Genomic DNA, 24,631 nt, shown 5'->3' on the forward strand with positions numbered 1-24,631 from the left:
TGAGAAGACCGAAGGTTTCAGGTTTTGGGGGCGCACGATCGCGTGTGACGGCGAGATTGATGGCGAAAGACGTTTCGACGCCTGCACGATGACAAGTGGACTCACGGATTGAGGTAGTGGCTTGCGGATTGAGGTAGTGGTTAAGTTCAGCCATAAGGTCATAATGGCAAGGCGGTTCAGGCAACCGCACGCCTTAGACGTCATTATTAGGGATTGGCCGTGTTGGAGGACGCCACGTGGCGAGTTTGGTTAGCAGGATCAAGATCGTGCAATCATGATCAATAGATGTGCCTTGGAACTCGGGCATTAGGGTTCTGAGTGACAGATTTGCTTCTTCAAGGCCGAAACTCGGCTGAAGAATTCAGGCCGAGGACCTCAGAAGCGAGGGGGCAATGTTTGGGCCCAAAATAATAGTTTGGGCCGAGGGTAGGATCATTCTCGGCCCGAGAGGCCGTACGGCAAAAGGGCCATGGATCGTTCAGTTCGTGGGCTTCCAAGCCTAGGTTAGTTTGATCAAAACGCAAGTCGAGTCCTAGTACAATAGGGAGTCTCGACGGGATCAGTAATTCAGAAAGCGAATCCGGCTCGGTTAAGGACTAGGTTCACAATCCTAGTGAAAGTAGGATTGGTCGAGTTGGTACTGATCAGGAGAAGAAGACCTAGTCCGAGTAGGTTTTTAACTCGACCTTGGGGGGCCGTTGCTATAAATAGAAGAGACTGCGCATTATTCAAGCCCCCTGCAAATCAATACAAAATTGCCCTGCGCAAACTCTCAACAACTTGAGATCTTTTTCCTTTTTCTTTTTCGCTGACACATCTTCCGTTGGCATCAACAGCACTGTGGAAGCAACCGGTGATACCTTAAGTCGGCATAGATAGCTCTGTCACCGTAGAATTAGTCGTTCTCGCAGTATCTTCCGTTGGCATCAACAACACTGCGGCGAGAGCGGTTGATTACCTATCCAAGTCTCGGTCGAGAAGGGTTTCTAAATCCTTATTGGTCGAGGTCATCTCATTAGCCTTCTCGGCGAAGTGAGGTGTTACAGTTATTACATTCGGCACATTGAAAGCCGAATTTGATATTGAACTTCGTAAGAATAGTAACCTTGTCTTCAGGTTCGAGAGCCCAAGAGGCCGAGACGTGTTCCTTTCTCGGCCGCAATCGCAAGACGCAGAAGTCAGCCGCGCACCCAACGCAACATCAACAAAATTTACTCCTCGGCCGATCTCGGCCGACGAGTTGGCACGCCCCGCAATCACCGAAAGACGTAGTTAGCCTTTAGATTACTCGGCATGCGCGCCACGTAGGCTTTGTAGTTTCTAGGGTCAACAGGAGTCCACACTACATCTAATTTCAACGATTCGAACCGTTTATTTTTCAAGTTGGATCTTATAAATCATCTTTGCAAAATATTAACCAAATCGAAAAAAATTGAGACATCTAATTTTTTTCCCCCAAAAGATAAGACTTTATTAAATTCTAATTAAAAAGTTTACATCTTCAACCAAGATGTTAAAAGGGAACTTGAGAGTTGAGACCAATACAATCCTATCTAAAAGAACCTCTAGTTTTTTTAACTCAGGAACAATATTTGAGAAATCTAAATGAGTTGAAAGAAATTGACAAACACTTTGTTCTATAAGAAAAAATGAAATTTCATCATGACAACTAACTAAGCAATTGGTTTCGGATTAAATTGATTTTTTTCAAGGATGATCTATAAATCGAGACTTACAAAATAGATTATTCGGATCGTTAGGGTTAAGGGTTTAGCTAATTAGGTGGGCTAGGTTTAGAAGAGAGGGCTTAGGGCCTTGGTTCAAAAAGCCCGAAGGCCTTAAGCCTAAGGGTTTTGGGTTTTTAGATAAAAAGGCTTAGGGCCTTAGCTAATTTGGCCCAAATGCCTTTAACTTAAAACAATTAATAAAATAAATAATAAAAACTGAAACGGGTTTTGGGTTGGGCTTGGCAGGAAAGGTCCAAAAGCCCTATTCTTGATGGGTCGCCAGACCCAAGGAAGAAGAAGGCCGGAATTCGGCCGGAAATCTACACCAACTTTAAACGGCCATAATTTTGTCAAAACTCAACAAAATCGAGTGATTCAAAAACAAAAGTTGTAGTTCTCGAAGAGATGAAGAGAATGGAACCTTGCACGATGTCTAACTCATCATAATTTGACCGGAAAATGCCTCGAGACGTCAAGTAAGCCCTACAACTAGTTCTCTCCAACTCTACAAAAATGTATTATTGTTTTTACACTCATAATTGAAGCAAACTTTCCAATGATAAAATGAATTATAGAAGTGTGTGACTTGAACTATTGACCGGGCCTTGCAAATATATGTCCTTATTCTTGATGGGTCGCCAGACCCAAGGAAGAAGAAGGCCGGAATTCGGCCGGAAATCTACACCAACTTTAAACGGCCATAATTTTTTCAAAACTCAACAAAATCGAGTGATTCAAAAACAAAAGTTGTAGTTCTCAAAGAGATGAAGAGAATGGTACCTTGCACGATGTCTAACTCATCATAATTTGACCGGAAAATGCCTCGAGACGTCAAGTAAGCCCTACAACTAGTTCTCTCCAACTCTACAAAAATGTATTATTGTTTTTACACTCATAATTGAAGCAAACTTTCCAAGGATAAAATGAATTATAGAAGTGTGTGACTTGAACTATTGACCGGGCCTTGCAAATATATGTCCTTATTTATCTGCCACATTTTAATCCAAAATAAATAAATAAAATGTCTTTGTTCCAACTACCTACAGAAGAGAGGCCGGTGCGTATGAATACATATATGATTTATTGTGTGACATCATCGCTAACGTACACATGCACCCCATTTATGCTTCTAGTGAGTTACTTATCTACTCTTGACTAAGCTAGCTAAGAATATTATATTATATTTTATGGTGCGTCCTCAATTTTAATTTTCAAAATTGTTAAACTTTTTATTTTCAATCTCAATTATTTATTTTTCGTAATACCAAGTGCTATGTCCCAGTGAAAAAAAATTTACATGAAATAAGCCAATTCCCCTCTAAATTCCCAAACCCATGTACTTGAAGCACAAGCAGCCAAATTGATTGTTGGGTATAAATAAACTTAAAAACCCTGCATACCAATCAGGGAATCACAACACAAAAATAACAAAAATGGCAGAAGTGAAATCACTCGCGTCCACATGCACCTTCCAATAATATTTTATGTGAAAGAAGCCAATTCCTCCCTAAATTTCCAAAACCATGAACTTGAAGCACAAGCAGCCGATCTAATTGTGGGGGTATAAATAGATCTAGAAACCCAGCATAACAAATCAGGTATCACAACACAAAAATGGCAGGAGTGAAACTACTAGGAGCCTGGTCTAGTCCATATGTCTATAGGGTTATATGGGCACTAAAGCTCAAGGGTGTGGAGTATGAGTATGTAGAGGAGTATGTGTTATTCAACAAGAGTGATGAACTTCTAAAGTACAACCCAGTGCACAAGAAGGTACCTGTTCTTGTTCATGATGGGAAACCAACTGCTGAGTCCATTATCATTCTTGAGTACATTGAAGAGGCATGGCCACACAACCCCTTGCTTCCGAAAGACCCACACCAAAGAGCCGAGGCTCGGTTTTGGGCCAAGTTCGGAGAGGACAAGGTAATCGCTCTCGACATTAGTTTAGCATGTTATGGTATCCATGTGATTGAGCATATGAGTTATTATTATTTAAATAGGTTATTGAGATTAATGGTTTACCAAGTTACGTATTAGACTGTCTGGCTACGCAACATTTTAAACACAAACTGACCCAAATGTTTTGTCCAACATAGAACCGAGCTTTTATTGGGCTCTTTTTTGCTACTGGGGAAGAACAAGTGAAAGCAATAAAAGAAGCGCAGGAAAATCTTAAAATCTTGGAGGAGCATGGCCTGGGAAACAAGAAGTTCTTCGGCGGCAACGATATTGGATTGGCTGATTTAGCATTTGGTTGGATGGCTTTGTGGCTGGAAGTCTTGGAGGAAGCAGCCAGTGTTAAAGTATTTGAAGGAGATAGCTTTCCTCGCTTGCATGCATGGATTCAAAGTTTCAAGGAATCCCCAACAATCAAAGAAAACCTACCTGAGCGCAGTGCATTGTTGAACTATTTCAAAGGCGGAAGGGCAACAGTTGTTGCTTCAGCACAATCATGAATAATATATACTAGCTAAGTAGCTAGTGCTAGCTGGTGTCACTTCTTTGTTACTTGTCATGTTGTATTAGTTGGACTGTCCAATTTCCAGAAAATATACACTCCCATGGCCTACTGGAGTTAAAGGTCTCCATATTCCTACTCTTTTTTTTCTCGTGCTAGGGAGAGACGTCTGGTCATATAATAAAATTTAATTCCAAAGAAGAGGTCAGGAATATTGTTAAACTACTAATGGATAATGAAGTGTACTTTTCTCTTTTTCTCTAATTGACTTTGAAAAGTCAATTAAAGTGGAAATTGCACACATTTTGACGACTAAGATAAACATATGCACTGTTACTTTTAAAATCTTATGTACTAGTGATAATAACATACGATTTTGCTACTTTCAGTCATGCATAACATATAATTTTGCTACTTTCAATCATCCCCGATTATTGACTATTTTAATGCATTATAAAACCCCCACAACGATTGATAACTAGATATCACACACCAAACTACGAAGTGATCGATTATCTATAACACACTTCTTTGAAATGTACAATATGCATGGTTTTCTTTATTTTTAGGTGGCAGTATTATAGAGCTTTTATTAACATCATATAGGTGAGAAAATATATGAATGCGGTCAGCGTTAGAAAACAAAAGGGTAATAGCCTCCCATAAAAATATCATATATCATCTTTAATTATTGGTAATAGAACCCATTAATAAAAACTTAATTTGCATGATCACTGTTCTTGAATTCTTTTGTGACATCATTGCTGACGTACAGATGCACCTTGAATTGTGTGTTGTTGACCATTGAACAATCATCCAAATATGATATATATTTTGGATAATGATATCCACACATCTTTTTTTTTTTATATATTGTACACATCTTTTTAATCTCTATCATTTGATCTTCTTTAATTTAAGATTCAAATGCTGAAGTTTGAAAATATGTATGTGAAAAATAAAAATAGGTGTATAGATAACATCACTCTCCATTTTATTTTATGTGAGAAGAGTCAATATTCCCCTTGATTACTTAAAGTTGTCGGAGATGCTCCCTACGTATTTGCCTGTGTTTCTGAAGTTTCTTGTCACATTGATCTTTTATTTTTTGGACAATGACTTCATAATGTGGCCAAATGAGAATAGCCCACATGTCTTCTCTAAAACTGCCCCAAACATTGGTTATCTTTGTAACCAAATATCACAATTTTATAGCATTGACTCAAGAGATCTCCAAACTGTTAAAGAACCCCAAGAAGTGTCGTTTCTATTCCAGCAATTGGTCAGTAACAAAATAAAGTGAAAAAGAGAGTTCGATGAGTTTTCTTTAGTCTTTAGCTTTTTTAGTAGCCTTGGAGGATGAGATTCAGTGTCTGAAAAGAGAAAATGAAGGGGAGTTTGGAGACGAGAAAAAGGATTCAGCAATTCACCTTTTGGTTAACACTCAACCCTTAAAATTAAATAGCAAAAAGCTAACGCCAAACTACATACGATAATGTCACATCCCGGCCCAGGTCCACCACCGTAGCACGATATTATCTGTTTTGGACCCCGACCACGTCCTCACGGTTTTGTTAATGGGAACTCACACGAGAACTTCTCAGTCGCTCACCCATCATGGGATTGCTCTCGCGCGCTACTCGCTTAACTTCGGAGTGGCAATGAGCTCCCAAAAGGCCTCGTGCTAGGTAGGGATGGGAATATACATTTAAGGATCACTCCCCTGGGCGATGTGGGATGTTACAATCCATCCCCCTTAGGGGCCCGACATCCTCGTCGGCACACCACGGTCAGGGTTAGGCTTTGATACCATTTGTCACATCCCAGCCCGGGTCCACCACCGTAGCACGATATTGTCCGCTTTGGGCCCCAATCACGCCCTCACAATTTTGTTAATGGAAACTCACACAAGAACTTCCCAGTGGGTCACCCATCATGGGATTACTCTCGTGCGCTACTCGCTTAACTTCGGAGTTCCGATGGAACCCGAAGCCAATGAGCTCCCAAAAAGCCTCATGCTAGGTAGAGATGGGAATATACATTTAAGGATCACTCCCCTGGGCGATGTGGGATGTTACAATCCACCCCTTTAGGGGCCCGACTTCCTCGTCGGCACACCACAGCCAGGGTTAGGCTCTGATACCATTTGTCACATCCCGACCCGAGTCCACCACCATAACACGATATTGTCCGCTTTGGACCCCAACCACGCCCTCACGGTTTTGTTAATGGGAACTCACACAAGAACTTCCTAGTGGGTCACCCATCATGGGATTACTCTCGCGCGCTACTCGCTTAACTTCGGAGTTTCGATGGAACCCGAAGCCAATGAGCTCCCAAAATGCCTCGTGTTAGGTAGGGATGGGAATATACATTTAAGGATTACTCCCTTGGGCGATGTGGGATGCTACAATCCACCCCCCTAAGGGGAGTGATCCTTAAATGTATATTCTCATCCCTACCTAGCACAAGGCCTTTTGGGAGCTCACTGGCTTCGGATTCCGTCGAAACTTTGAAGTTAAGCGAGAAGGTGGCCAGAGCACTCCCATGATGGGTGACTCATTGGGAAGTTGCTCATAAGTTCCCAGAAACAAAATCGTGAGGGCGTGGTCGGGGCCCAAAGCGGACAATATTGTGCTACGGTGATGGAGCGAGCCCGGGAAGTGATCTGCCCCGGGCCGGAATGTGACAAATTGGTATCAGAGCCTAACCCTGGCCGTGGTGTGCCGACGAGGACATCGGGCCCCTGAGGGGGGTGGATTGTAACATCCCACATCGCCCAGGGGAGTGATCCTTAAATGTATATTCCTATCCCTACCTAGCACGAGGTTTTTTTAGAGCTCACTGGTTTCAGATTCCGTCGGAACTCCGAAGTTAAGCGAGAAGGTGGCCAGAGCACTCCCATGATGGGTGACCCACTGGGAAGTTGCTCATGAGTTCTCAGAAACAAAACCGTGAGGACGTGGTCGGGGCCCAAAGCGGACAATATCAATAGAAGGCCGTTCGACTTTTGGAGGAGGCAAAAGAAGAAACAAATATTTTTGTTGCATGACAAGGATTTGAAACTTTACTGACCTTGGTGGAATTTTCTTCAAATAGCTGATATCAATAGAAGGCCTTTATCGATGGGAGCACTTGAACACATGCCCAATTTAATTTTGTTTCCGTTAGAACTGCGGCCACGAGAGGTTAGAGCTCAAAGCTAATTAATATATGTTGCACATTCGTTGTATTACCTTGCTAATTAAGCATTTCGGTTTCCTGCTATGTGTTTAATTTTGTTAACAACTATACGCTGGTAGAACTCTTGGTGTAATTGTGTTATTTGGCCCAATTAGTTTATGCATGATAAGGTGTTTTCATGTGAAAATGTGATTTATCTTTCATTTGTCTACACATGCATGTTACAAGAGGAAAGCATCCAACTGATCAACACGTAAACTTTTATTGTTTTTATTTGAGTTTTTATTTTTCCCCTCAGGGATTTAACAGTTGGGGAGTTTAGAGATGGAATGTTAGGTTATTATTTTGTCTTTAGATTCACTCGTTCAAGGCTTATTATTGTAAAGATTGAAGAAATATTGATGAAGATGAAGAAAGAATTCTGCAGAAAACAGAGAGAGCTCGAGAGTGTATGAGAGAAAAAAACTCGTATTTTCCTTAATGATCAAGTAATATTTTACAGTGTACACTTATACTGTTTTAACGGTTTTTTAATCTTGCAATGTAAGCTAACCACCTGGATTACATCTGTGCTCTTGATATGTTCTTCACTTGGATCCTTATCTTTGTCACTCTTACAATTATTGATATGGACTAGGCCAAGTTCCGAACAGCAGTTTCACTTTTTCCATTTTCTTTGTTGAATTTGTGTTCTTAATTCTTCAAGCCTTTGGCCCCATATGTGTTATGGTTCTATGAATACACAATGCTTTGAAATTTCCTTGAGAATTTAACAAGAAGTTAATTATTTATTCTTGGCCTTCTGACCAAATGAGATGACTTTTCAAAGTAATTTGAGTGTTCCCCAAGACCACCAACGTTTCTCTGCCACGTATAACTCCGAGAGCATGAATTTCCAACATTGGATCCACTAGTGTCTGGAGCTTAAGGATCTAAAAATCTGGACTTTTGATTTGTGCGGAAAAGAAATTAGAGTTGTTAGAATTAAATTAAATTATATATATCTGTCTATCTCAGATACATGAACCAACAAGACTAAGACAAAGTGGTAGGTTATTACTTATGGTCAAATAAGACGGCATTACAATTCGTAATCTCCATGTAACCTCCTTTACAAACTGCTTGGAGCCCACGCAAGTTTGAACTGCATCCAACCAGCAATATATTGCATCCTCCAGACCAGAGTAAGAAGACAACCACAAGCAAGAAGAATATGGAGGAAGTGAAGGTAATAGGATTCTGGACAAGTCCATATGTTTACAGGGTTATATGGGCTCTGAATCTCAAGGGTATCAAATATGAGTATCTGGAAGAGGACATTTTTAACAAGACTGATTTGCTTCTTCGCCATAACCCGGTGCATAAGAAGGTTCCGGTGTTTGTCCATGGAGGAAAAACTATTGCAGAGTCCATGATTATTCTCGAGTACATCGACGAGACATGGCCGCAGAACGCTCTACTGCCAAATGACCCTCACGCAAGGGCCGTGGCTCGGTTTTGGACGAAGTTTGGAGACGACAAGGTAATCCTACCCGCCCCCCGCGGACTCTACCCCCCTTTGACATAATACGATGTCTTCACTGACTAGTTTTCTTTTGTGTAATTCAGAAGCAAAACTTTATTAGATTCTACAAATCTGTTGGCGAAGAGCTAGCAAGAGCAGTAAAAGATGCCCAAGAACATCTGAGAATCTTAGAAGAGCATGGCCTTGGTGAGAAGAAGTTTTTTGACGGAAATGAGATCGGAATGACAGACTTATCTTTTGGATGGATTGCATTCTGGTTTGAGGTCATGGAAGAAACGGCTGGTGTAAAAGTGCTGGACGTCGATAGCTTCCCACGCTTGCACGCATGGATTAAAAATTTCAAGGAAGTTCCTGGGATCAAAGGAAATTATCCTGATCCAAGTCAACTGCTGGCCTATTTTAAACGCCTAAGGGAGAAGTTTACGAAGCCAGCGAATTCTTGATACCCAAGTCTTAATATACAAGAACCAAACACGAATAAAGGTTCAAAAGTAAGGAGTCATATCATATATAAAAAAAAATATGCAATAGCTTGTGCATTCCATACCTCAATAGTTTCAACCACATCCAGTGTAATCTTCAAAAACCCTACATTAACTGTCGAATCATAAGGGTTTTATGAAAATGAATTTGCATTCACAGTGTACTTTCTCTGATCAATGAAATTCGTCGAGGTAGAAATTGGGCGTCCTTTTCTTTCGAATAATCAGACTGCGAGGAGATCAGGCTCTGTAAGTGAATGCATGCTGGGTTGTGGAGCTTAGCTTTGTGTATTCTTAGCACTCGCTTCTGAGAGTAAAGTTTCGAGTTCACCTGTTCGGTATAACTTCACTGTGTCTGCATATCAGAAGTAAGAGCAACATTAGACATTAAAATAGCTTCCCTTTGTTTTAACTTTGTTCTTTTTAAGATTTTCCTTTGTCACGGAAGATTTTATAACTAGCCAGCACGGCCGACATAAAGATATACAACTGTTGACCCAAAAAGAGACGAGTTCGGGCATCTCAACAATACTAGCTAAATTTTTGTTATTGTAGCTAGCCAAATGACCCACATGTTAATTTGGCTAGCCACCACGTTCCAACAATACTAACTATTTTAGCTTAAGTTAAAATATTTATTTTCCTAAACAACCCAAGCCCTTTTCTCTTGAAGCCCACGAACAGTGTAATTGTATAGTTTTCAATACAACAACAACAACAACAACAAAGCATTTTCCCACTAAGTGGGGTCGGCTATATGAATCCTAGAACGCCATTGCGCTCGGTTTTGTGTCATGTCCTCCGTTAGATCCAAGTAATCAAGTCTTTTCTTAGGGCCTCTTCCAAAGTTTTCCTAGGTCTTCCTCTACCCCTTCGGCCCTGAACTTCTGTCCCGTAGTCACATTTTCGAACCGGAGCGTCAGTAGGCCTTCTTTGCACATGTCCAAACCACCGGAACCGATTTTCTCTCATATTTCCTTCAATTTTGGCTACTCCTACTTTACCTTGGATATCCTCATTCCCAATCTTATCCTTTCTCGTGTGCCCATACATCCCACGAAGCATCCTCATCTCCGCTACACCCATTTTGTGTACGTGTTGATGCTTCACCGCCCAACATTCTGTGCCATACAACATCGTTGGCCTTATTGCCGTCCTATAAAATTTTCCCTTGAGCTTCAGTGGCCTACGACGATCACACAACACGCCGGATACACTCTTACACTTCATCCATCCAGCTTGTATTCTATGGTTGAGATCTCCATCTAATTCTCCGTTCTCTTGCAAGATAGATCCTAGGTAGCGAAAACGGTCACTTTTTGTGATCTTCGCTAGATTGCTCCGGTCATTAGTGTGGATAAGTATATAAATGGATAGAGATAGGAAAGCAAACACAAGATGTACGTGGTTCACCCAGATTGGCTACGTCCACGGAATAGAGGAGTTCTCATTAATTGTGAAGGGTTTACACAAGTACATAGGTTCAAGCTCTCCTTTAGGGAGTACAAGTGAATGATTTAGTACAAATGACGTTAGGAAATATTGTGGGAGAATGATCTCGTAACCACGAAACTTCTAAGTACCGAGTGTGATATCGGCTTGACTTTCCTTATCTGTCTCATAGGTAGATGTGGAATCTTCTCTGGAAGTACTCTTCCTCCATCCAGGGGTGGTATCTGTAACTGGTGGAGATGCACAAGGTAATGTATCAATGTCACTTGAAGCTTACTTGTAGTTTCAGGCTTGGTCAAGCGCGATACAAACCATGTAGTAGGAGTCCCCCAAGTCGCCGAGCTAGGGGATCTGCTGAAAGAGGTAACAGACAAGGTAAGCAATCAGAGCTCCGGCTGATTGTTCACATTCTCCCTATCTTGCAGGCAGCATGAAGGATAAAGAGAAGAAAAATGAGAAGAGATGATATGGGATACTTTTGCTTTTGAAGAAGTAACTTTCCACAGGCTTATTCTTGAACTGGGCTGGAGGGTTTTCTGGTTTCCTCCAAAGTATAAGGCCGACTGAAGAATTTGAGGGTCAAAACAAGTCCATCAAATCTAGAGTACGTTCGACCCTGCTGATATGGGATACTTTTGCTTTTGACAGAGTAGTGGATGTATCGGCACGTGTGCTGTTACGCTTGTCTCCACATGCTTCCTTATATCCTTCTCACTTGCCCTATCTGTTCTTCAGGAAGATGCGGTATCTTCCCTGGAAGCATAAGATGTTGAAGATGAGTACTCGAGAGCAATGCCAGGGTAAGGGGTTCCAGGCAGTCAGTTCCTGGCTGGAAGTTTGATTCCAAGTGCTGATTGATTGCTCTCTTTCTCCTTGTCTTGCAGGTAAGAACAAGGCCAAAGGAAAAGACAGGGAAAAAACATGATATGAGATACTCTTGCTTTTAACCCTGATGATATGAGATATTCTTGCTCTAGTATAGCTTGTTTACAGAGGTATTATCGGGGGGAAAGAAAGCTGAATATTTCGAAAGGCTTCGTTGGGAGTGCCCTCTCAGATAAGAGGAAGGGTTGAGCATTTTTGCAGGTCTGCCTGTCCGTTGGGGATGGAGGTCGACATATATAGGAGTCTCCCTAACATCAAGTAATAATGCTATTCCTTTACCCTGCTTGGTCATAGCACGGTAGTGGGAGCTGCCAGCTTCACAAGTTTTAACTCTGTCAGAGCACTTTGAAAAAGTGGTCTGTGGTATCTGGAAAGCTGATGTTGCGTGTGAAGATTACAGACAAGCTTTATCCAAGGAGATCCGGCTCTTGAAGTTGGGAAAGTGGTGCCTCTTCGGTTTTCGAACAAGCAATCCTGTCGGGGATCTGGCTCTCGAGATTCGGAGAATGATGCCTCTTCGATTTTTGAGAAAGCAATCATGCTGGGGGTCTGGCTCTCGAGATTCGGAGAGCGGTGTCTTCGATTTTTGAGAAAGTAATCATGTTGGGAGTTGGGAGTGTTTTCTCGAATATGAGTAAAGGTTGGGCATGTTTGCTAGTCTACCTTGCCACGAAGCACAGAGGTTGACACACAGGGACTTTCCAATTATCCAGCAGTGGTACTGTTCCTTTACCCTCTCTTCGATTTTTGAGAAAGTAATCATGTTAGGAGTCTGGCTCTCGAGATTCGGAGGGCGGTGCCTCTTCGATTTTGGAGCAAGCAATCTTGTTGGGGGTGTTTTCTCGAATGTGAGTAAAGGTTGGGCATGTTTGCTAGTCTACCTTGCCACGAAGCACAGAGGTTGACACACAGGGACTTTCAAATTATCCAGCAGTGGTACTGTTCCTTTACCCTCTCTTCGATTTTTGAGAAAGTAATCATGTTGGGAGTCTGGCTCTCGAGATTCGGAGGGCGATGCCTCTTCGATTTTGGGCAAGCAATCTTGTTGGGAGTGTTTTCTCGAATGTGAGTAAAGGTTGGGCATGTTTGCTAGTCTACCTTGCCATGAAGCACAGAGGTTGACACACCGGGACTTTCCAATTATCCAGCAGTGGTATTGTTCCTTTACCCTTGTGGGTAATAATATGGTAGCTAGGCCTTCAAAATTTATGTGTCTAAACTTTGTTAGTGTTGTTTCTTTGCTATTCTTTTACCCTTCTTGGTCAGAGCGATGTAGTGAGAGTTGCAAGCTTCACGTGTCTCGACTTTGTCAGAGAACTTTGGCAAAGTTATATGTGGTACCCATGAGCTACTGTTGCGTGTGGGAAGTGGGTGATTGAACAGTACGATTCATGTGCTTTCTACTTCGCCAGAAATCTTCGACAGAATGCCCATAATTTCCGCAAAGCTGAGTGTGCGTGTGACAGGTGCTGACAAGGCTAGAAAAGTAGTCTCAACTTTGTCAGAGAACTTTGGCAAAGTTATATGTGGTACCCATGAGCTACTGTTGCGTGTGGGAAGTGGGTGATTGAACAGTACGATTCATGTGCTTTCTACTTCGCCAGAAATCTTCGACAGAATGCCCATAATTTCTGCAAAGCTGAGTGTGCATGTGACAGGTGCTGACAAGGCTGGAAAAGTAGGTGCCTCTTCGATTTCTGAGATCGGCCCTCGTGGTCTCTGAGCAGCCCAGCTTTTGAGAAAGCAAACCTCTTCGATTTCTGAGATCGGCCCTCGTGGTCTCTGAGCAGCCCAGCTTTTGAGAAAGCAAACCTCTTCGATTTCTGAGATCGGCCTTCGTGGTCTTTGAGCAGCCCAGCTTTTGAGAAAGCAAACGCCTCTTCAATTTCTGAGATCGACCCTCGTGGTCTCTGAGCAGCCCAGCTTTTGAGAAAGCAAACGCCTCTTCGATTTCTGAAGCTTCGTCGAGTGCAGATTTTTATAGAGGCTGACATTAAGTTCCAAAGCACACTTGAATATCCACCAGTAGAATCTCCATTCTTGCACTTCTAAGATCTTGATTTGTCCGACCTCTTCTCTCTTCTACACCTTTGAAAATGTCTGGCCCCTCCGACCGTCGTTTTGACTTGAACCTTGTTGAAGAGGCAGCCCCGCCTTCTCCAGACAACATATGGCGTCCATCCTTCGTCTCCCCTGCTGGTCCTCTTACCGTTGGGGATTCCGTGATGAAGAATGATATGACCGCTGCAGTAGTGGCCAGGAACCTTCTCACTCCCAAAGATAACAGACTACTTTCCAAACGGTCTGATGAGTTGGCTGTTAAGGATTCTCTGGCTCTTAGTGTTCAGTGTGCAGGTTCTGTGTCTAATATGGCCCAACGCCTATTTGCTTGAACCCGCCAAGTTGAATCATTGGCGGCTGAAGTGATGAGTCTCAAACAGGAGATTAGAGGGCTCAAGCATGAGAATAAACAGTTGCACCGGCTCGCCCATGACTATGCTACAAACATGAAGAGGAAGCTTGACCAGATGAAGGAATCTGATGGTCAGGTTTTACTTGATCATCAGAGATTTGTGGGTTTGTTCCAAAGGCATTTATTGCCTTCGTCTTCTGGGGCTGTACCGCGTAATGAAGCTCCAAATGATCAACCTCTGATGCCTCCTCCTTCTAGGGTTCTGTCCAGTACTGAGGCTCCGAATGATCCCCCTCCGGTGCCTTCTAGCTAGTTAATATTCACAAAGTTAAGATAGCTAGTTATTTAGCTAGCCTGTCGGAGATTTGGTTTTTCTGCATTTTTTGTTAAAGTAGCCAGAAAGTCTCATTTCACTAGGCTGTTGGAGATGGTCACTACATATTTGCCTGTGTTTCTTAACTTTCTTGTCACATTGGTCTTCTATGTTTTTAAGAGTGTATAATCAATTGCCCACTCGTGAAAAATACAAAAAAAGGAAAAACAAAATGCAAAACTGTTTTGCTAAAAACCAGTGCCATAAAAGACGACCATTCATGTAAGAATATGATACCTGTACAACCACCAATGTGTTTCCCACCTGCATGGAAAGGAACAGAAGTATGAGCTTCTATTACTAATTTATTAGTAAACAACCATTAAGATCAATAGTAGAAATTGCAATGTGAAAAACTTATAATGTGTTCGAACCCATTAGTCGGTAATATCTTTCTTCAAATAGTGCCTATTAGTGAATGAAGCTACTGTTGAGAAATCGTACTGAGGATGGGATTACTGTGAAGTCAAAATCTAACAAAGGTCGTACCCAGTGCACAAGGCTCCCGCTTTACGCAGGGTCTGGGAGAGGTGAATGTCGGCTAGCCTTACCCCCATTTATGGAGAGGCTGCTCCCAAGTCTCGAACCCGAGACCTACCGCTCATGGGCGAAGGCACTTGCCATCGCACCAAGTGCGACCTCTTGAAGTCAAAATCTAACAAAATGAAAATTTCTTTTCTAATTAAACCTTACCGTATTGCTTGATCTTGAATTTTTTTTATCCATTATGAGATTTACATTTAACAACTTCTAAAGTATAAAGCAAATACTGACTCAGACCTTTCACTGAGTGACCATTAACAGGGGGCTAGAGACAGATAATATCACAATTTTCTAGCATTGACTCAAGATATCGCCAAATTGTTAAAGGACCCAAGAATTTTCATTTCTATTCCGGCAATTGCTCAGTAACAAAATAAAGAGTGAAAAGAGAGTTCAAGGAGGTTTCTTTAGTCTTTACTTTTGTTTGTAACCTTGGAGGGTGAGATTCAGTGTTTGAAAAGAGAAAAAATGAAGGGAACATAACCTTGAGAGTGAGTGTGGAGAAAAGAATGTATAAAAGGAAGATTGCGTATTTGAGACGAGAAGAGAAAAAAGGATTCAGCAATTCACCTTTTCGTTAACATTCAACGCCGAACTACATCTAGATAACATCCACAAGACAACGACTCTAGTTTTGTTGGAGGTGATAAACAATTTGTTGCTCAAAGATTACATTCTTCATCAACAATGGGTGATACCGTTGCACTTATCAGCAACTGTGTATAATAAGTATTAAGGACAACTGAAATTGTACAAAATTGCAATAAACATCTCGTTGAGATACTTTCTAGAATAAATATTCTTTCTAAGCTACGTGGAGCCGCAGCATAAGTAGCCTAAAATACCGGTCCACCCTTGGATCCATCAAATGAATCCAAGGATGGGAGCTCAGGTTGTAAATTGAACATGTTCGAGATTTTTTAGATTAACTAAGAATTACAAAGAGTTGCTTACCAATAAAAACATTTGGGACAGTATGTTGTCCTGTAAGCCGCTCCAATACCTTTTGTAGCTGTGGCCCTTGGGGACCTGAACAAGAGAAATAGCTTTCAAATTCAGCGATGGAATCAAACACGATTCTTCAACATTAAAACAAAGCCAAACAGATGCGTAACCTATTAAATTCGGGGAACAAAAACCTTTGAACTTAGTGTATAAAAGCAAACTTATTTTCTTGATTCTAGAAGCATTATTTCGACCATTCTGAAATCCCCAGAAACGTGAGGACATTCCTACAACCTTTCCGTTCGAAAGGCGAATGGAGCTCACACGTTGATCTCGAATACTATTCACTATTCACACCTTCTACACATGTTCAGCAAGCCTACCATCAAATTTTCTATTCCAAATATTCTACCACATTGTGAAACACAGAAAACTAAAGCTCAATTAACATTCACATTAAATCTAAGGACTGAACTGCAAACTCAAGCATTGCCATGTAATGGTAAAAAATTCGTACCCAGTTCATCCAATTCAATCACGATCGGCTCCACGCCAAGCCTTTTGAACAACGTTTTCACCTCAGACGAGTATCTTCAAACACAATTTCCAAAAAACCGAATTCAAAATTTCTCGAAAAGAAACCAAATTTACACCAAGATCAAACACCCAAACTGCAAATTTACGAAATTTAAAAGCACAGGAGATTTGATAAGATGCACTCACGAACACCAAGTTTTGGAATAGACGACAACTGGGTTCTCATCCACCGTCTTCTTAACGCTCTCTTCGAGCCGAGACCCGAAGGAGGAGGAAGCCATGGCCTGAACCGACATGGGTCTCCATCGTCTCGAGCTGCCATGGACGCTGGAAAGGCTGGTGCTCGAGCTGCCTCCCGTACTGTTATTGTTGCTGAGGGGAAGAGAGCAAATGGATGACTTGTTTGCAGAAGAAAGAATGCGAGCTGAATTTAGAGAAACGGATGCGAAATTGGTGAGATTGTATGAGACTGCCATTGCTGTTGCTGCTGTGTCTCTCTCTCTCCGTCTGTGGCTTCAGCTTTCTTGGGAGCTTTTTGCTTGGCTTTTCGGCCTATCTACCGCTCACTTTGCTTGCTTCCTCCGCCTTTTTTTGTGTGAGAAATGAGAATGCAAAGGTGAAAAGCTGTACAACCGGTGAAGGAGAAATAAAATTTCTCCAAGGCTTTAGGCGGTTGGACTGGGGAGAACGAAAGCCACAGATGCAAAGCATTGACCTGCAAGAAGATATGGACTTATGGACCTTTAGGTTTTTGTATAAGGGCCATCTTTGGGAGCTTGTATGTTTCTTTGGGCCTAGGTCCCCTTCTTTATTTTATCTTCTCAATTTTGATAAAGATTTAACTCCCTCTTTCTACCAGAAATAAACACTTGGATAATTTCGGGTGATAATCCGGCTATTGAACAAACATTCGTTCTTAGAAAAAAACATGTACTATAAACATTCCGTTAATATCTTGCCAACAATACATCCAGACATTTTGCAGATGCATTTTCAATAACATTTATGCATGTTCATTTTTTAATCAATATCAGACGTCTTACATAGAGTTTTATTTTCTAAGAAAGAATAAAAAGCAGTGTTAGATAAGTTATACATTTTTATATTTGTGTATTTCAAGCAATAGATATAACCATTTTGCTTGTACAACTACGATCACCTTTGTATGTTATTGTAGGCTTTGTCCTTCTAGATTAGTGGATTCTTGGAGGTCATCAAGTACACCCCCATGTGTGTATACTGTATAGGATTCATCACTTAACCGTTGACAACCTCCTCTATATCCGACTAATGTAAGTATAGGATTATGTGACCAGCGACGACAGAGTCTTTCTCCTCTGTATCCTGGTCATGTGAGTATAACACTTATCACGTGACTGGTGACATCTAAGTCTTCCTCCTCGTCAATATATCCCCAAATAGATGATGACAAACTATGATATCAGCTCCTTCGTATTTGTAAAATGTGTATGATCTGCTTTCATAACAAAATGTGCCTATTTACCAAATTTTCCTTATTATTAAATTGCATCTTCATCAGATATCCATGCATATCTTAGTAAAGCCAAGAACCCCATCAATTTTCTGTCTCGCTGCTATTTAATTCCAAACCAAAGCATGATAAATAATGATACAACAAATGTATGAATTGTGTCTCTGTGTTCGGCAAGGCTTGCTGCATGGTCAGGGACTCATTGCTGGCTGGTTTCAGGCTTAGGGTTGCAAAGGACTTGCACTCGTCTCTTCACTGCATGAGTAGTCAGTGACTCTGTGCGTGCATGGTCCATATGGGAATGGCACAACCTCAATCATGGAAAATGGCAGTTTATGTCCCACATTTCAAATATAGCCAAAACTCCACTTGAAAATACCTAACTACCCTCAAAACCTAATGGTAAATGTCAGTTCTAATTTTGATAGATTTGAGGATTTTGCTAACTATACCCTCAAAATGATAAATGTCAGTTTTTATCATTTATAGCCAAAATTTGTTTGTCCCTAAATTCATACATCTCAATTTTTATAAAAAAATTTAAATATAGCCAAAACTCATCTTGAAAAGACCTAACTACCCTCAAATAGAGAGGGTTTTATCAACTAAGAAATGAATAAAAATTTACCATGCTCCTCTTTTTACTTTTCTATATTGGGAGAGGACAATAATCAATACCCTAAAATGAAAAGAAAAAAAAAGAAAGAATAGAAAACGCCATCTCTTTGGTGTTTTGTTTGTTTTTTATTTTATTTTGGAGGGTATCTTCGTATGTTGATGTGAATGTTTTGCTATATTTAAAAGCTTTTATAAAACCTGTTAATTATGAATCTAAAAGTTAACATTTGACTATTAACGATAAATTCTTACAGAAAAACCGAAAAAGAAAACATAAGATGTATGGATGACATTTAAAGAGACTAACTATGTGACAGCCTCTTTCAAACAGAATCTAGATTCCAGCAAACCACTGCACCACTCAATTCAATTGTACTTGGAAAGTACTAAACAGTGCATGCAGATGGAGTTCGTGAAAGCAACATGACATTTGAAAGAGAATCTACCACTTTATTGGCTAATTTCAGACTCTGTCTTAATTTGCTGCCTGTTCCTGATTGATATATTTAGGGTTATGATCAGAAACCCTACTGGCCCAAATGAAATGAAGTGATGCATATCTTTTACTTAAGATCCAAAATCCTCGATGATCCATATAGGTCCACTAACACCAGCCTGTAATAGACATGGCATGTGAAGGAACACAAAGTCTGATGTTTCACTTGTGCAACAATCAAAAGAGAAATTAATAGTGATGTGATTGCGGCAGAGAAGAACCGTGGCCATCCCCATGTGTTATTTTTAGTGTTACTGGCAGAAAATGTCCGTTTATGAAGAAGATGTTGGAAAATAACAGAGAGAGAAGAACAAAAAAAAAATAACAAAGGCTCAGTTTCCTCAGGTGAGTTGAGGTTGTGGTGGTGAAAGACTTGAAAGAGCATCATTCATTCTTTCAATTGAAATCATTTTTGGGATTCTGAATCAGCTGCAGCATGGGGTTCTCATGTGGGGTGTTTTTTAGAGACTTCGTTTTTTCTGTTTGGTGAAAAACAAAAGCCTAATGGATGCGTTGCCTCAATACAGTTTTTGACTCAATGGATAGGATTTTGTGTGTGTAGTGAAGAAGTTGAGGTTGCACTTAATACGAAGAATAGCCTAACTTACTTATAAACTCATGCAAAGTCTATCCTTTCATCAATGTGAGATTCATTCTCTCTCAACACGGCCTTTCACGTGTGGCGATTTTTCAAGCCTAACACGTTACAAATGGATCGATGACGTGGAGCATGTGTGGCCGTTAGACTTAGACTTTACACGTGGGACAACTTGCTATGATACCATAAAGAGTTGAGCTTATACCATAAAACCGATTGGCAATATGGGGAGTAGCTCAACTTGCTTATAAGCTCATACAAGGTCCCTCCTCCCATACATATGAAATTCATTCTCAACATATGTGTGAATGTTCTTATTATATGTATGTCAACTTGATCATGCAAAGACGATATCATTATGACCGTATTTCAAGTCAATCACGCACTGCTTCATATACGCAAAATTTGAATTACATGACAATGTGTGTTTGATTTTACTTCCACAATGACATTCCTAATGTAGGCAAAATTTAAACTACATGACAATGCATCATTATCACCATCATTTGATTCGATGCGTGATTGATTTTACTTCCACAATGACATTCCTAGCTATATCTGATCTTTTGTCTTTGTACAGAAAACGGAAGATACTGATAGCCTGGTTTCTATTTGTGTAAATTTGTCCTACAATCTGTCTTCTGTACATTGAATCAATTACATTGATATTTTCTGTTACTAGAGAATATTGCTGCAACATAAAATGGGTAAGAACTAAGTAAAGGCACATGGAAATTAGTTAGTATGATATATTCAAAGAAGTTTTTTGTCCCCTTTGATTCAGTTAACAAATACTGAGGGTGACATATTGTCTTTACCAGAATGGTGAAGCATAGAATGTGTAACAGTGTAAGAACAGATTGTTGGATATATTTTTTCACAGAAAACAAACTTTATGGGTGGCTGCAGATACAAATATTTTTCTGTGGATGATAGGAATTTGAGTTGTTTTATTCACGTCCAGAATAGAACCAGCTCATTTTGTACTACTATCAATATCCCTTCATAACTTCTTAGTCATTATCATACGTATGCCATATCCAAATATAGTTTCCTAATCTATTGCCCAACCACCGAGTACTTCTTGGTTGACGTACCAGTTTTACCATTCATGCTATAATGCTTGTATATATTTATCAACAATTCTATACCCTAAATTCATGTATTACCAATCATGTTATCTATTGATATTATAACATGTGAATTAGTATACATCACATGATCGTCCCACCATCACACTCAAAAGTTTATCCATAACACTAACCTCATCATCTGTTCGATAAGCTTTAGCTTTCTGCTAATATCATTATATGCATAATGCCCTCCCCTTTTCCTCCTACCTGAGCCATTTAAAAGTTTTTCAGAAATGATTACCAGCCAAATACATTAGTATTCTGGCAGAAAGGTATAGTTATTGGCTTCCTTTACCTAATTAAATATGTTTAAACAATTAATTCTCACACAACATTACAAATTATCACTCCAAAAGGTAAAAGATTTGAACTGCATTCCTTCAATTTCTAGATATTGTTTTACAGAGAAGATTTAACTGTAAGTAATTTTCATGAAGGGCTTTGTGGCTCCTATCCATGTGCAGAGGCAACAGAGGCTTAATAAACTTGTATTTTTATTTGATCATTTAGTTGGTCAAACCTCGAAGATAATAGTTGTTAAAGGGAATGGTGTTTGGCTAATTATCTAGAGAGAGAGAGAGAGAGAGAGAGAGAGAGAGAGAGAGTTGAGTTTGCATTTTTCCATTGATGGGTCCTACCCATCTGATGATGGATGCTTATGGCAAGTGCCAACCTCAAAAACTTTGAATTAGCGGGTTATCCTTTTTTTTTTTTAAAGAAAACTAACGAAAAAAGTTTGAAAACTTTGAGTTTTAATGATAAGGATAAAATAAAGAGTATAGTGAATAGTACCAGATTTGACTTTTTAATGTAAAAATATGGTTTTTCGTTAAAGTGAACAATGTCATGGACTTTTCGTTAAAACTCCCTTTTTTTTAATAGGTTTTTGGGGAAAACATGGGTTTAAGCTGATTTAGTACTATTTTTAGAGCTATATTGTTTCAAGTAGTTGTTCTTGGCTGAGAATTAGGAACCTTGCACATGAAAAACCAAGTAAAATTAATGCAAGGTGGAGAGGAAGTGGGAGAAGGAACTCGTTGATGTACTTCTCCAGGCACCTGAGTTTGAATCATTATTTTTGTAAACTATACAAGTTTAAAGTAGAATATCGATTGTATAAAAAAAAAACATTTGAATTGAGTATTGTATGTAGTTCTGATCGTTTAATAAGACTGACATTTCTAATTGTATTTAAAAAGTATGTGATAATGGGGTAAGACAATAGAAGGAGAATTGGAAATATGTGATTGAACTTGATCATTGGATTAATATGATACAAGAGAACTGTATGGAAATTCAGAAGAAAAAATAAAAATAATAAAAAAGAAGATAAAAAAAAAAGCCTCATCATCCTCAGTATACAAAAATGCCCAAACATTTCCAATACTTGGGCCGTTGGAGAGGGCTCTTTGTCGCTGTGCTATCTGTTCGTTTTCTTTCCTTTGTGTGATATACAGTAAATTTTTTTCTTTTTTCTTTTACACCATGAGAGAGTTAAGTGTAGGGTTAATCTTCTGTATGGATAGGTAAATATTTTTAGAACTGGGAAATGCATCTTCTATGGCAAGCTGTGGTTCTCTTTTTGACCTGCTTGGTTTCTCCTTTCCACACATTACCAATGTCTTGTGCAATTCTCATGGCATCATTTGATGCACCATTGAGCCCTCTCCTTGTGAATCCTACTGCATAAAGTCCTGCGTTTCCCTTCCAACCGTGGGGAAATGGCTGCTTTGGGAATCCATTCTTAGAGAAGAAATCACCTTCCTTTTAAACATAGCACAAAACAAGATTAGTCACTAGTCCAAAACCAACAATCGAAGTCACCATGAAAGTTTTTCTCATCAACGGTCGTATACAAACGCTTTTTGTCACAACATTCTCAGTTGACTTGTCACGTCAACAGGTGATTTGACAGACTTTGTATACGACCAAGTTTTAAACTTCAAGAAAGAAAAAGACGAGTTTGGAACATTTTTTTACCTGAAGCCAAGAAGGGACATTGCTGCGGTATCCGGTGGCTAGAACAATGGAGTCGATTTCGAGGGTTTCGCCATTGACGAGCTCGACTTGACCGGTTGAGAACCTGTTGATTCCAGGAACAACTTTAATTCCACCGGACTTGATTTTGCCCAATGCACCAATGTCCAAAACAGGGGTTTTTCCTTCAACGTTCTTCATCTCCATTGGTCCCATGGATGGCCTTTTCAGCCCGTATTTTTCAATGCTTCCGAGCACTAACCATGAAAACATCAGCAGGAACTTGTCAGCCAACCAAACTGGAAGCCATTTTAACAAGAAAACCGCCAATTCGAACGTCGATCTTCCGAAGATTTCTCTAGGCATAACATGAACCTGTAAAAAAACAGAGCAAGAATTATTAGAATCCCATTAAATATTAAAACTTATTAAAGAAAATTAATGCCTCGTTTAATAACCATTTTGTTTTTTAGTTTTAAAGTACTTTTATCGAAGACTTACCGAACTTCTAACCACCATTGATGGGAAGGCATTGTGGTTGCAGAGGTCAAGAGAGACTTCCATGCCGGAGTTTCCACACCCAACAACAAGCACTTTCTTTCCCCTGAAATTTTCACCAGACTTGTACTCACAAGCGTGAATAACTTCACCCCCAAACTCCGACAAGCCATCGATTTCTGGCACGACACACTCAGCATTTTCGCCTGTGGCCACTATGAGCCACCTGCAAATATACTCAACCTCGGACCGGGTCGACTCGGTTGAGGTAACGGTCTTGACTCTCCAGAAACCGCTTGTCTCATCGTACCTTGCTGATTGAACGCAGGAATTGAACTTTGGGTTGATCTCAAAGTGTTTTGCGTATGACTCAAGGTAGTCGATGAATTGTCGTTTTGTTGGGTACTCAGGGAAGTCTTCTGGGAATGGAAGCTTGGGGAGTTGGCAAAATGCTTTTGGAAGGTGAAGTTTGAGCCTGTCGTAGGTACGTTTTTGCCATAGTGATGCTATGCACTCGGCTCTCTCAAGGACGACAAAGGGTACTCCTTGGTCTCTGAGACAGGCTGCCGTTGCCAAACCTGATGGTCCGGCCCCAACTATGACTGGACCATTGATCATGATACAACGGCGAGCAAAGAAATCTTCATGATCCGCTAATCGAAACAAGTTCTCCATGTTTATGATCAAAGAAGTAGTTCAAACACTAAAAGTGTGAATTTTGTGGGATTTTGAGTAATGGGTTTTAAGCACAACACAATTTGGGATTGTTTGTTGTTGTAGTTGAAAATAGATCAAAGATCTTGAGAATTTTGAAAAGGTTTTGTAAGTTGAGGTTTGCAAATGTAGACAATAGAGTGTGAGTTTGGTTTGGAGGGAGAGGAGGGGGTGGGGGGTGCTTATATAGATGAGAAGTGCATGTGATAGGAGTGTGGGGAGTTAAATGCACTTCCAAATCATAAGCATTTGTTTTTTGTTTATTTAAAAAAATAATAATAAACAATATTTCCTAATATTATTTTATTAGATCTTGCATAAAAATATTCAAGAGACTTGGAATATTTTTTTGCAATTATTTTATTGGATTATTCTTTTCTTGGGAAAGTTTTCATCACTACCAGTCTACCACAAGATGAAGGGCTTTTTATATTTTTGTTTGATAATCTTTATTTTTGTGGGGAATTGTATGTTGTGTGTGAAATTAGTGAGGTTAAGAACCGCCAAAAGTTGTTTAGCGAAAATGTGCGAACATCAGCTCTTTAAAAAAAATAATGGGAGATTCTGGGTTTGATGCTT

The 24,631-nt window shown here is 40.1% G+C and overlaps 4 protein-coding genes across 5 annotated transcripts; 2 read left to right on the forward strand and 2 right to left on the reverse strand.

The window, feature by feature from the left end:
* The first annotated feature begins 3,132 nt into the window (after positions 1-3,132).
* On the forward strand, positions 3,133-4,445 carry LOC103428021 (glutathione transferase GST 23-like). The gene is made up of 2 exons (XM_008366112.4): positions 3,133-3,653; positions 3,827-4,445. The coding sequence occupies exons 1-2, from the start codon at positions 3,342-3,344 to the stop codon at positions 4,184-4,186; spliced, it is 672 nt and encodes a 223-aa protein (XP_008364334.2). The 5' UTR covers positions 3,133-3,341; the 3' UTR covers positions 4,187-4,445.
* Positions 4,446-8,399: 3,954 nt separating this feature from the next.
* On the forward strand, positions 8,400-9,577 carry LOC103409159 (probable glutathione S-transferase). The gene is made up of 2 exons (XM_008347972.4): positions 8,400-8,893; positions 8,980-9,577. The coding sequence occupies exons 1-2, from the start codon at positions 8,585-8,587 to the stop codon at positions 9,337-9,339; spliced, it is 669 nt and encodes a 222-aa protein (XP_008346194.1). The 5' UTR covers positions 8,400-8,584; the 3' UTR covers positions 9,340-9,577.
* Positions 9,410-17,253, reverse strand: LOC103435780 (glutaredoxin-C5, chloroplastic). 2 transcript variants are annotated; one of them, XR_011580594.1, is made up of 6 exons: positions 16,713-17,253; positions 16,507-16,580; positions 15,999-16,073; positions 15,615-15,760; positions 14,739-14,765; positions 9,588-9,733 (listed from the first exon to the last, which is right to left on the reverse strand). XR_011580594.1 is itself a non-coding variant. In XM_029102551.2 (5 exons), exons 1-5 carry the CDS (start codon positions 17,000-17,002, stop codon positions 9,657-9,659), a joined length of 543 nt encoding a protein of 180 aa, XP_028958384.2. In that variant the 5' UTR covers positions 17,003-17,253; the 3' UTR covers positions 9,410-9,656. The 2 variants fall into 2 exon arrangements, 1 of the variants encoding a protein (XP_028958384.2); XM_029102551.2 differs by lacking the exon at positions 15,615-15,760 and having other exon boundaries at positions 9,410-9,733.
* Positions 17,254-22,093: 4,840 nt separating this feature from the next.
* Positions 22,094-24,185, reverse strand: LOC103435781 (probable indole-3-pyruvate monooxygenase YUCCA8). Its single transcript, XM_008374195.4, has 3 exons — positions 23,342-24,185; positions 22,844-23,215; positions 22,094-22,627 (listed from the first exon to the last, which is right to left on the reverse strand). The coding sequence occupies exons 1-3, from the start codon at positions 24,011-24,013 to the stop codon at positions 22,400-22,402; spliced, it is 1,272 nt and encodes a 423-aa protein (XP_008372417.1). The 5' UTR covers positions 24,014-24,185; the 3' UTR covers positions 22,094-22,399.
* Positions 24,186-24,631: the final 446 nt, after the last annotated feature.

This window comes from Malus domestica, chromosome 05 (genome assembly GCF_042453785.1).
Source record: "Malus domestica chromosome 05, GDT2T_hap1".
Lineage (NCBI taxonomy): Eukaryota > Viridiplantae > Streptophyta > Magnoliopsida > Rosales > Rosaceae > Malus > Malus domestica.